This window comes from Lonchura striata, chromosome 1 (genome assembly GCF_050655825.1).
Source record: "Lonchura striata isolate lonStrDom1 chromosome 1, ASM5065582v1, whole genome shotgun sequence".
Lineage (NCBI taxonomy): Eukaryota > Metazoa > Chordata > Aves > Passeriformes > Estrildidae > Lonchura > Lonchura striata.
This window is the reverse complement of record NC_140703.1, coordinates 19,788,863-19,801,064: the sequence shown is the minus strand read 5'-3', so window position 1 is coordinate 19,801,064 and position 12,202 is coordinate 19,788,863. Positions and strand designations below refer to the sequence as shown.

General features: G+C 51.2%; 2 protein-coding genes across 3 annotated transcripts in view; one reads left to right on the top strand and one right to left on the bottom strand.

Annotated features, from left to right (window-relative positions):
• The first annotated feature begins 1,222 nt into the window (after positions 1 to 1,222).
• On the top strand, positions 1,223 to 4,341 carry SOD1 (superoxide dismutase 1). The gene is made up of 5 exons (XM_021550117.3): positions 1,223 to 1,329; positions 1,751 to 1,844; positions 2,242 to 2,311; positions 3,634 to 3,748; positions 4,064 to 4,341. Exons 1-5 carry the CDS (start codon positions 1,255 to 1,257, stop codon positions 4,172 to 4,174), a joined length of 465 nt encoding a protein of 154 aa, XP_021405792.2. The 5' UTR covers positions 1,223 to 1,254; the 3' UTR covers positions 4,175 to 4,341.
• Positions 4,342 to 5,292: 951 nt separating this feature from the next.
• The window catches only part of SCAF4 (SR-related CTD associated factor 4), a 29,818-nt gene continuing 22,908 nt past the window's right edge, over positions 5,293 to 12,202 (bottom strand). For both annotated transcript variants that reach the window (XM_021550097.3, XM_021550094.3), the window contains 4 exons: positions 11,929 to 12,091; positions 11,752 to 11,832; positions 11,481 to 11,669; positions 5,293 to 7,567 (listed from right to left, as the gene is read on the bottom strand). In XM_021550097.3, coding sequence (XP_021405772.2) covers positions 6,726 to 7,567; positions 11,481 to 11,669; positions 11,752 to 11,832; positions 11,929 to 12,091 — 1,275 coding nt within the window. In that variant the 3' untranslated portion in view covers positions 5,293 to 6,725. The remainder of the gene's footprint in view (positions 7,568 to 11,480; positions 11,670 to 11,751; positions 11,833 to 11,928; positions 12,092 to 12,202) is intronic.

Genomic DNA, 12,202 nt, shown 5'->3' with positions numbered 1-12,202 from the left:
CTCCAGGCACAGCAGGATTGACACTCCAAGGAGTGTTTCTCTCCCTTCCTGGACAGGAAGTTTGGGCTGGCTTTCTTCCCAGCATCTTTCCAGGGTTGAGCTACAAATCCCAATGTGTCTCTCCATGTATTTATCTGGATCACGTCTTTTTCACCTGGTTTGGTACTCTCCTGCAAACAACTCTCTGCTGCAGTAATGTCACCTGAGCCATGGCTCAGGTCTTTTGAGGTGTGAAACAACCACAACTGCTCTGCATCCTTCCCCGGCCTAATGAGGCCCCAAACAAGTCACTTAGAGCTACCTGAGCTTTAAGTCACTTATACCTTAGTCACAGACAGAGATTAATAAAAACCCCCTTGGGCAGCAGAGAAGGGGGGATTCTGCTCCTCTGTCCCTGTGCCCAGGTGAGACCCCACCTGCAGAGCTGCCCCAGCCCTGGGACACAGCAGCAGCACGTGGAGCTGCTGGACAGTCCAAAGGGCTTCAAACTAACACAGAGTGGGTTTAAATTGGATATCAGCAAGGAATTGTTCCCTGGGAGGGTGGGAGCCCTGGCACAGGGTGCCCAGAGCAGCTGTGGCTGCCCCTGGATCCCTGAAGTGTCCAAGGCCAGGCTGGACAGGGCTTGGAGCAGCCTGGGACAGAGGAAGGCGTCCCTGCCCATGGAATGGGTGAGTCTGGATGAGCTTTTACGTCCCTCCCAACGCAAACCTTTCCGTGATTACCTAAAGCTCCAGGTACTCTCAAATCTGTGATTCTGATTTAAGTTCCAAACACCCTAAGGGCAGAGCAGCTCTAGCGAAACGCAGAGCTGCTCAGGGCAGCCTCACAACCGCACTCCAGTTTGGGATAAGAACGGAGCATCCGCCCGCCGCCCCGTCACAGCTGCGGCTGGGGAAGGAGCAGGGTGGGGACACAGCGCTGCTGCTCGTCCCACGGCGCGGCGGGGACACAGCCGTGAGCCGTGCCGTGAGCAGCACCTCCCTCTCCGGTCCCTCTGAATCATTCCCGGTCCCGGTCCCGGTCCCGGTCCCGGTCCCGGTCCCCGTTATGCGCCTCCCGCCACCAGAGGGCGGCTCTCGCCGCCGCGCTCACCGCATCTCGGCCCCGCCTCTCCCACCTCCCCGCGCCGCGATTGGCCGGGCTGCGCGCGGCGCCCCGCACGATTGGCTGCGGAGCCGGCCGCCCACCCTATATAGCGGGAGAGAGGGCGGGGCGTGCCGGCAGTCCGCGGGCGCTGCGGGCGGGCAGAAGATGGCGGCGATGCGGGCTGTGTGCGTGATGCGGGGCGAGGGGGCTGTGGAGGGTGTCATCCACTTCGAGCAGCAGGTGAAAGCACGGCCGGGCCGCTGAGAGCTCTCCCAGGGGATCTCCCTCTTCAGCCTCCTCCCTGTGGCCGGCGGGGCGGGAGGGAGCGGGGCGGGCTCAGCTCGAGGGCGCTGCGGTTCCAAATGGCCGCGGCCCTCGGGAGCTGCGCCGTCCCCTGTGGCCGGCCAAGGAGCCACGGCCGCGGGGTCACTCGCGCTCCTCTGTGACAGTACGGGATCTTTCTGGAAGGCCCCGTCAGATAACAGGCACTTCTTGTGCTTATTGATAAAACAGGTAAAAGAACGCGTTTGAGGGCGTTAAACGAACGCAGACATTCTAGATCACTGTCGCGGGCTCGTGGCGGGGCCTTTCTGCCACTTTCGTTTGACACGGAGCCGTGTAATGCCAAAGTCTTTGTGGTGACAAATGCTCTCCTTTGAAGGGTACCGGACCGGTGAAAGTCACTGGGAAAATCACTGGATTGGCCGATGGGGAGCACGGTTTCCACGTCCATGAGTTCGGGGACAACACCAATGGTAAGATGTCTCTCCGGGCCTTTGGGTCACGGCGGGAAGGTGGCTGCTTTGCTCCGAAGAGCTGCTCGTGGTGTTGCAGCAGCAGCTTGGGTCTCATGGCTGCAAGTCTGTGTGAGGAAATTGTGGCCGTTCCCGAGGAATTGCTTCCTGGCTAATACTCTGAGCATGTTGAGGCTGGTGGTCAAGACCTGACATACCAAGCACTCACCTGAACTCTTGGGATATCTCAGTGTTATGAAATAATAAAGCTTCTGGCTGAGCCTGGGACTTGTAAGTCTGTAGCAGGTGATTTATCTCCAGGGGATTAGCAGGGAGAGGAGCTGTTTGCTGTTGCTGGGAGCAGTGTGGGAGCAGGAGCTTTATCCTGGGATCCTGCTCTGACTGTGCTGTGTTCCAGGGTGCACCAGTGCAGGCCCTCACTTCAACCCGGAGCAGAAAAAGCACGGGGGTCCCAGTGATGCCGAGAGGTGAGTCCAGGGCATGGGCACTGCTGGGGGCTCAGATGTACCAGAAAATCCGTGGGAATTCCTGCAGGGTTCCCAAGATCACTTAGCCACACTTTAGTAACCCCAGCAGCTTGTTTCTCTGAGAGTGTGCTGTGAAATACTTTTCTGAGGGCATTGTCTGGTTTTAGCTTGGCCTGGGTGGAGGGGACAGTGAGGGCCTGATGCTTGTTCTGGGTATCAATACTTGAGTGGGATGTGAGACCAGGCTCTTCCCTGGTAGCAGCTCTCACAGCCCAGTTCCCTTGGGTGGGTGCCAGAGGAAGTGGTGTGCCTGTGCATCTGGGGAGTGGCGCTGGGAGCAGGGCTCAGGCAGCCTGGCACTGGGATCACCCTTGGAATGCTGACATGGGTGGTTGATAAATCCCACCTGAGCCACAGGCCCGGCAGAGCTGGATGTGGGCCAGCTGCTGCATGACACAGCATGAAATGTGTGTCGGGGCCCTGGCAACCACTGCTCGGGGCTAAAGGTTGGGAGTGCATGAACATTGTGGCTTCTGGAACCTTGACAGATCTGCTCCTGGTGTGGCTGTGGGCAAGGGAATTCCTTAGGAAGATGCAAGAAGTGGATCTTCCTTTTATCAGTGTACAAGAAACAACTGGAGAGAAGCTTTCTGGAAGCTAAAATCAAGCAAATTTCTTAGGGGAGAGCTGCCATTAACCCAGTTTTGTAGGACTTTGAATTCTTGCAGAAAGCTGGTTGTCAGCCCTGGGCTGGCTGAGCTGGTCACCTGGCAGGGATGTGTCAGTATTCCAGGTTCTGAATCTGGACAGAGGAGCCTGACAGAACACGATCAGCTGCATTTTGAGTGAATGCTGTGCTTAGGGCAGGTGTGTAGGACACAGCACACCAGCACATCCAGAAGTCCTGTGAAAATTCCACTGCTCGAGGCTCAGTTCTCCTGGCAAGCCTTAGCAGAGATGTAGCTCTGATAGAAGCTGTATGGAAGAGCAGTATGCCAAGTGATGGGGCAATGCCAAACTGGAATAATCATCCCTGGTACTGGCTGGAACTGAGCAGTTCCTGCATTGCCTTTGACCTGCTGCCTGACAAACTGCTTCTCCTAATCCTCCTTAAACCAAAAGCCTGCAGCTGTCTGTGGAACAGCTGAGCTGTCATGGACAGCAAAAGCTCTGAGAACAGTAGCAGTGTTCACCAAGTTTGCAGGAAAGGTTGTTCCACTGGATTTGGGAGCCTTTGTTATGCTGTAACATAAACTCCCAGCCTTCCCTTGGAAATGCTTTCAGTCCAGGCCACTTTCTGAGTTTCCTGTGTGTTTGTGCAGGCATGTGGGAGACCTGGGCAATGTGACTGCCAAAGGAGGCGTGGCCGAGGTGTCCATCCAGGATTCCGTCATTTCCCTCTCTGGACCACACTGCATCATTGGCCGCACCATGGTGGTGAGTGACAAGGGAAACCTCAGAGCAGAGCGAGGGGATGTACAGCCATCCCCATGTGTTTTAAGTGTGGCACTTCACTGCCATGGACCCCAATTCCTGCGAGCCTTCTGGAGATGTCCCTCTCTAATTCTGCCCCTTCCTGCTGTGGGTGCCTGAGTCGCCCTTGGTCAGGTCTTGAACAGGTCCAGCTGGAAGCTTGTGGCACAGAGATCAGATTGGCATTGTGTAATTAGTTTGGTGGTGCTGCTGCTGCCAGGAGCAGCCATGATTGGAGCTGCACTTAGATCAATTAAGGTCCCTTCAATTCTCTTGCAGGTGCACGAGAGGCGGGATGACCTGGGCAAAGGGGGCAATGACGAGAGCCTGCTCACTGGAAACGCAGGGCCTCGCCTGGCCTGCGGAGTGATTGGGATTGCCAAGAGCTAAGTGTGGTACCTGCAGTGCTCTTCATTGCTGCTCTTACCCTTCCCCTGCAAGTTCAAGATGTGTCATTTAACTCCTGCTCCTCTGCATCCTGAGCAGCACTCACATACTGGAGACTGACTGAGTTTTGTATGAAGTATGTTCAATTAAAGTGTCCCTGATGGAATGGCTCTCTGGTCTCTGCTCATGTTCCTGCTGCCACCATTCCGTGTCACATCCTTGCTGCTCCTGTCCCAACCCCTGGATGAGCCCCACATGCTCTGGCAAAGAGCAGCAGCCCCTGGGTGTGTCAGGGTTTCCTCCTGGGGCAGGGGCAGCATTTGTAGGCTTCAAACCTGTGTAATAAATGTTCTGGGCAGATACACCTGGGTCTGGCTGTCTGTGAACAGGGAACCACCCTAAACCTGCCCCTGCTGGGAAACAGGGCCTGGGCTTCAGCAGGTGTGTAGTTAAATCCCATCCAGCAAGAGGTTCCAGGCAGGATCTCAGGAGTGCCCACTGTGTGCCAGTGCCAGCCTCCATCCTGTTCTGGTGTGTCCTTCTGAAACAGCTTTCAGAGTCTCTTCATAGAGAAAATGAGTCCTTTCAATGAGGACTTGTATCAATGTTCCTTCCTCCTGCACTTCAGGATATTAATGCAAGTAGCAGGCTGTAATTCTAGGTAACCCCATTCCACAGAGGCACAGTACTAAGGGAACGGGGTAGTAGAGCAGGAATACTGTAAATATACTTTGAACTTACGTTCCCTGTTGCTGCCAGACCACTGTGTGAGTCTTCACCTCCCTGTGCCTCTTCAGAGGGTTGGTGCTGCTGTGAGGGTTATGCACAGGTACTGCTGCAGAAGGTGGTAAGGAGTTGTTCCACAGTTTTCCAGGCTCTGCTTTCAGATCCCTACTGAGGCAGAGAACAAAGGTGGAATTTGCATGAAGAGAGCAGCCTTGTGTCTCTCATTGTCTCCAGCTCTTTAAGGAGGCGTTCTCAGTGAAATAAACCCTCCCTCCTTACAGAGCTGGGGCAAGGCTCAAACCTTGATGTGTGGACGAGGGAATGTCCCATGGGCCCGTCAGGAAACAACCAGTAAGGACACGAGTTTTAACACGTAAGTTGAGGTCACTACAATCTGTAAATAGGTTCTCTCTCTTTATTCTGCTATTGCAAGAACATAAAAATAGATGTCCTCTCCCCAGTCCACAGCTCCACAGTGGCTCTCCCACCTTCTCCCTCCCCCAGAGACAATTCCCTCTGCTGCAGGGCAGCTGTAAGAAAGGACTGATGTAAGGAAGCAGCTGCCCTTCCCTTGGGGCAAAATCCCCAGCTTTAAAGGTAGAACACACCTAGAGCAAGGAGGAAAAAAAAAAAAACATTGAATATGCACAGGATTTGTACACCAATGCTGCTGGGGTTATGAGAGCTCTGAGCCATGTGGGGTGGGCAGAACTTTCCAAAGTTTCCCTGCCCCAGAAATCAGCCATGGAGAAACTGCACCTGTCCTCAGTACAGGTGACAGGACATGTAAGTGCTCTGGAGAGGAGGTGCCACAACACCCAGGAACACCCTCTGTCCCCAGCCCAGGGGGGCACAACCTACCTCTGGCAGGGTGAGGAGGGGCCGGCATTCCCACAGGAGCAGTGCCATCTCCATGGAGGAAGGGCCGAGTCCTTTTCCCAGCCCTGCCTCAAGAGCCAGGCTGGAATTTTGGAGCCTCCGAGGTCTCACTTCCCAACAAGTACAAAAGCTGCGGAGCGGGTGCTGTCCAGCCTGGCACAGGCTTTGTAACCTCAGAGCAGACGGTCGGTGCCTGAAGGTGTTACTTCTTAAAAAAAGGCAAATTAAGGGCAACAGGAACCACAGAACCAAGTGAAGGGAGGGAAGGGAAAAAAAAATAAAGCAAAGAATGGACTGCACTGCAAGCACTAAAACAGTTAATTAACAATTAACAGTTAATTAACTAAAACAGTTAATTAACAAGTAACATCTTAAAACTAACTTTTATCCGGGGTGGTCAAGTAGCTCATTAAAATGCAGCAATTTAAAACTCCAGAGGACTGTTATAAATAAAAATTAACTTCTGTGAATTTCGACACAAACAGATGTGATTTCCTTTAACAAACAGAACCAAACCACTCTAAATTAGACTCCAGTACAGCATTAAGAGTTCCAACTTTAGGCTGCTGAACACTCCTTTTCCACTTCAGTGCAGCGTAGGAAGAATAGCACACGTTAAAAGTTTGTTACGAAAATAGAGTTTATTAAAAACACATCCCTATTGTTTTGAGGAGCTTTCACCGTTACCTTTTCTTAAATTAAAAAAAAAAATAGAAAGCACTTCTACTTCTGATTCGTAAACTTTTTAAAGTCAAAACTTTAAAAAAGTTACAGAAAAATGGGTAATATTTTAATCATCTCTTCAGTACTTTATGTTATGTTGTGGCTATTTTAAATAGAAGGGAAGCAATCAAATTGCTCACAGTGCCCCGCGTCGGGGGCACAGGGGCGGAAGCGGATTTACAGCACTGTACAACTAAAGCTTGACACTCCAAGCCGGGCTGCGGCCCTAGCGTGGTGCCTCCACCACGGAGCCCGTGTCCTTGTCCACCTGTTCCAGGGATGAGGTAGCCTCGGGCACCGACTCTGGCGTGGCTTTCGCGCCTGCCGGTTCAGCATCTCCCGCAGTGAGTTCTGAAACAAGTTCCGCGCCCTCCGTTTTGCTGCCGTGGGACTCGTGATTTTTGTCGCCCTCTGCCCTGTCTGTCACCTCTGGCTTTTCCTTGCCGCGGCTTTCTTCCTTGTCTCTACGAGACTCCCGATCCCTGGAATCCCTCTCCCTGTCTCGGTGGCCGCTGGAGCGCCTGTTTCTTTCCTCCGAGTCCCTGTGCCTGTCACGCTCGGGGCTGCGGCGTCCCCAGTCTCGCCTGTCACGGCTGCCCAGCCGCTCATGCTCCCGTTCGTCGCGGCCGCCGTAGCGCTCCCGGTCGTTCTCTACCCGGTTCCCAAAGGATCTCCTCCCGAACCGCTCCTGGTCTCTGTTGGGCGTGAACTGCCTGTCGTTCCTGAACTGCCGCCCGTCCCTGTTCTCCTCGGGCCCACCACCGGGCCCGCTGCTGCCCGGGCCACCGCTGGGCCGCACAAAGTGGCCGGGCGGAGGGAAGGGGGTTTTCATTCCATGCGGGGGAGGCATCCCGAAGCCACCGGGGCCTGGCGGGGGCCCTCTGTGCATCATGTGCGGGGGCATGTGGCGCGGGGGCATCATGGGAAAGCGTGGCAGCGGCGGCGGCGGCGGCATCCCCGGCGGGCGCTGCAGCGGGATCAGCCCGGGCCGGGCGCCCAGCAGCCCCGTGGATGGAGTCTGCAGCCCCACCACGGGCGCGGGCGGTGGCGGGGCCACGCCCTGGGTGCCTGCAAGGAACACACAAAAGACAGTCAAGAGTCGGGCAGGAGGGGACATGGAGCATTTCCTTAACTTCAAACCCCATCTGCAGTTATCCCGGGAAAAGAGCACCATAGGACCTGGAGCGGAGCTTCCTGGGCTCTCCAGCTGCTGGCAGCAATGACTGTGACCAGGGCAGCAACTAATCCCAGAGGTTTCCTTGGGGAGAGCCTTTGCCCTTGTGCAGTCATGGCTCCCCCTCAGCCCCAGCTCAGCCTCCTGCAGCCAAAGCCCCTTCCTGGTGTTGTGCTTCCAGGTGAAGGTACCTCACCCGCTTCAGTCAGATTCAAACACTTCCTTCTGCTATGAACAGTGGCTGAACACCCCACAGCTGCACAGCACCAGCAAGAGGAAGGGAGGAGGCTGGAATACAGCTGGAGCAGAGCTCTCTTTGCCATTCCAGAGAAAAGGGACACGACAAAGATTCATTTCAGTAGAACAAACCTTTCAATGTAAACTAAAAGGAAATGCAAGAGGTCATTCCTAACTTCTTTTTTTTATAATAGTGTTTCATCCTCTATAGCACATATCCAGCACTATTTTCCAGTTTTATTCCTACACTCTTCATAGGAGGAAAAAAAACTCCCTCTCCAAACATACTGTAAGATAAAGCTCCTGGACACCAACAGAAGGAGCCAGACAGAAGGATTCTGAGGATTCTGAGAAGAATTCTGAGCTCCAGCTGAGGCCTTCCCACCCCAGGGCAGGTGCCTCCCCAGTCTCAACCAGGAACAGTGTCCAGTGTTCCCAGAGCCTTCACACTGTTCCCATGTGCTCCTGCACACCAGCACCTCCTGGCCTAGAAACACAGCCCCTGCCTGGGTAAAACCAGGATGAAATACTGCAGGAATTCGCGCTGGAATTAGTGTCAGCAGTGAAAACTGCACTTGGGTGCAGCCACACGAGATGCTCTCCTTCAGCTGCTGTGGTGTTTGTCCCTCCCTTCTCTGGCTTTGGCACCTATCTCCAGACAGAGCTGAGCCTTCTGTGCTGCCCTCTCACCACACAATGACTTTTAGGGACATCTGTGACAGAAACTTTTCACCTGAGTGCTCTTTAAATTCATACTGGAAGGAAGTTGTATTTTGCCAGTGAGAAGACTCATGTGACATCTTCCAGTCCATGATATCCTCTCCCCCTCCCCTCCAAGCAGTCACAGCTCCCACTCTTGGAGAGAAATTGTCCAGTACCAACAGCATTTTTTTCCTGCATTTTTCCCTTTCTCTAAAATGAAGAGCCTGATCAATAACCAGATCTATAATCACCCAGTTTAAACTCCTCCTGTGACAGAACCACAGATCTGACAAGACAGACTGAGAGCTAATGATGTCTACCAGGAATTCTGAGGTTTGGAGATTCTTATTGGTAAAAACATCTTTTAATCTGACAAGACAGACTGAGAGCTAATGATGTCTACCAGGAATTCTGAGGTTTGGAGATTCTTTTTGGTAAAAACATTTTTTAATCTTCCTCAGAAGATTAAAACAAAATAGACTAGAGTAACTGACAACTAAAGAGCTGAAGCTAAGTCTGTGCTTCTACTTAGAAGCAGCAGAGCAGATGTGGATTAGAAGAGCATGAACATTAGGTGAGGGAGGGAAGTTTCACATCTAAGTACAAGTAATTTAATATCTCAACCTTATTTCTACACAAACTGCAGCACTGAAGAAACATAATTGTACCTGGAACTCCTTCGTTCTGAACTGCATTGGCTGGAAAGCTGCACACTTTTTATTTTAAATTTATTTTAAATATCAACTCCCTTCAATGCTGAGGCTAAAGCAACTGTAGAACTACTGGAGGTTCCTCACTCTACTGACAAATTAGGCACCAAATAAAAACCTAAAGAGCTGTCCAGAAACACATCCCAGTTTACTGAAAATGCTCAGGGAAATTCACAGTACAGACATACCATGTCTGGGGAGTTAAAGCCCTCTTCTGGTTTAGGAAGTACTTGACATGGAAGTAGTTTCTTGAACTGGGTATGAACTCCCTGAGCTCTGAGAGAAACCCTGAGGTGATTTCCTGACCTAGCTTGTCCTGCTGGAGCCAGTTCCCTCACATCTGACACCTGCTCCTCTGTCCCAATGTGCAAAACCACACCTTGCCTTCACAACAGATTTTATAGGTTTTGGAGGAGCAATCACCACACACCAAAGTGTCCCAGGTTTCATCACCTGACTCCTATGACACAGCCTAAAGTGCCCAGCCTGATGTGAAGGATCTTCTGTCCAGAGAGGGCACAGGGGCCATCCTTACTGCTTTGATAAATTAGGTATGAAGCCAGATTTCCATGTCACTGTGATTCATATCTGATCATCTCTCCCAGCTGGACAAAGCCTACATTCCCTTGGGATAATTCCCATGTCACCAGTGCTAACACACCTGATTTACTTTTACACAAACTCTGCTCACTACGTGGTTCCACTAACTCACAACCCCCTGAATCACTTCCCAGCACGTGGAACTTTCTGGTTTCTGTGTGTCCCAGCACACAAACCTCGTGGAAACACAGGGAACAAGCCAAAAGCTCACGGATGTAGCAGGGTTTCATTCCACTTTGACACTGCTGTTCTCCAACATTCTGCATGCTCTCCAGTGGGGAATGTGGCATCTTACAGCTAGAGCATTAAATACTGCCAGGAATTCTTGAGAGAGGAACCATGTTGTCATTCTGGCGGGTTTTTGCTGGAGTTTTCTACAGAATCTTTCAGAGCCTCATACACTCCAAAGGCCCAGAATATGAAGTACAAGTTATACTGTCCAAGACAGTGAAACTCCAAAAGTCTGTGCTAGCTTTACAGAAAGTGTCATTCAGCAGGAAGGTGTGAATTTCTGAAATTCCTAACAAAATTCCCTGACTCCATGGTGTCAGCATAGAGTTTCTTAAGCTTTTCTCTGTTTTGAAAGGATCTTCTGTCAAGTTTTCAACATGAAGGATTCATAAAGCATTAGTCATGGACAGAAAATTTGGTCCTCACATCCAATAGAGCAGTGAGCTCTCAGGGAGACAAATCTCGTATTTTCTTCAGTGATCATTGAAAATGTTGGGCAAAAACCCACTAACACAAAATTAGCTTTTTCATTCATTTCTTAGGCTCTCATGTAGGGGCCTAAAATCCCATAAATGCAATAATCTCACTAGAATTTTAGGTAACAAATCTTTTGAGTAAATTATTGACACTGACCCATCCAAGGCCATCATAAAGTAAGTATTTGGCAGAGTTCTGTAACAGTTCACACTCCGTTTCTAAATCTGACCAAGTTTGTATCATATTAGGAAAAGTAATTAATGCAACATACTCCCATTACCCTAGGTTTGCTAGTCAAAAAAACATTTGGTAATATTTAAATAATATCGTCTTACAAAGGTTTCAAAACCTGTCCTACTGTAAGGCTGCATAGAAGGTTTTGGTTTTCTGTCCTATTAAAACAATTTATTCCATACATAACAAGAATATATCCCATCCTCAGAGATTTCAAAAATATACTAAAAATAGTTTCCCTGCACGTTAATTTTATCTAATGGCTGAGTCTAAAACCTGGTTCCTGTGTCATATAGATGTGTTGCTGCAAGTTCCATTTTCTAGACTGTATAAACCTTCACTTGTTAAAAGTGGACAGTATTTGAATTTGTAACTTGCACATCATGGCTTTGATTCTTCAGAAAGCAGATCTTCACTAGTAAAATTATTGACTGTCTCTTCTGTGCAAAATTAAGTCTTTAAAATTGATTTCAAAGCCAACAGTAGACAGAAATTTCAACAAGTTGACTAAAATGTGCTTCCTTTTCCCCTGGACTCTAAGTCAGTAGCCAAATCAAAATGGCATTTAAAATGTAGGGAACAATGAAGTGCAGAACTTACTCAAGAGGGAACTTACCAAGGAGTGGAACAGCCTGGGTGACAGGAGCAGGGACACTGGTAGGTGCTACAGGAGGTGGAACAGTGCCATAGATTTTGGAAGTGTCAGTACTTTCAGCATTCCCTCTGCCTCCAGAAACTACTGTTGGGATGGGATTTCCTACAGACGACTCCTTTGTAGTGTCCTCATTCCCACCTGTTGCTGTAGCTGAGGAACAAGGCATGGACACATTGAACACCAGTCAGCAATTCCTGCAGGATCCCTGCCTTCCACAGGGCCCAACACTTACAGTTTGGGATGTTCACTGCCGGAGTGTGCGGGACAGAGACCGGAGGAGTTATGGGAGGTGGTGGCCCAGGAGGAAGGAATCCTACAAAAAGCACAGCAGAGCCCTGAGTGCCCCCCTGGCACAACCCCCCGTGCAGCTCTGGGCCCAGCAGGGCCCGGGCTGGTACACCCCACAAACCTGGAGGTAAATGCAGCGGGTTGAAACCAGGCCGGAGGAATGGAGGCGGTGGTGGTGGCGGCACCCCAGGGGCAAATCCAGGAGGGGGGATTCCTAAAGGTGCTGTGAAAGCAGGGGGCTGGAGTGCACCAACCACGGGAGGCCCTGATGGATGGGGGGGAACCTAGGAAAAAGGAAGGGGAAACATGGGTAACCCCAAGAGTGCTCCAATGATTCTCTGTCCCACTGGGGAGCTCTATCTCTGTCCAGCTCCACCAGGAGATCTCAGCGACCT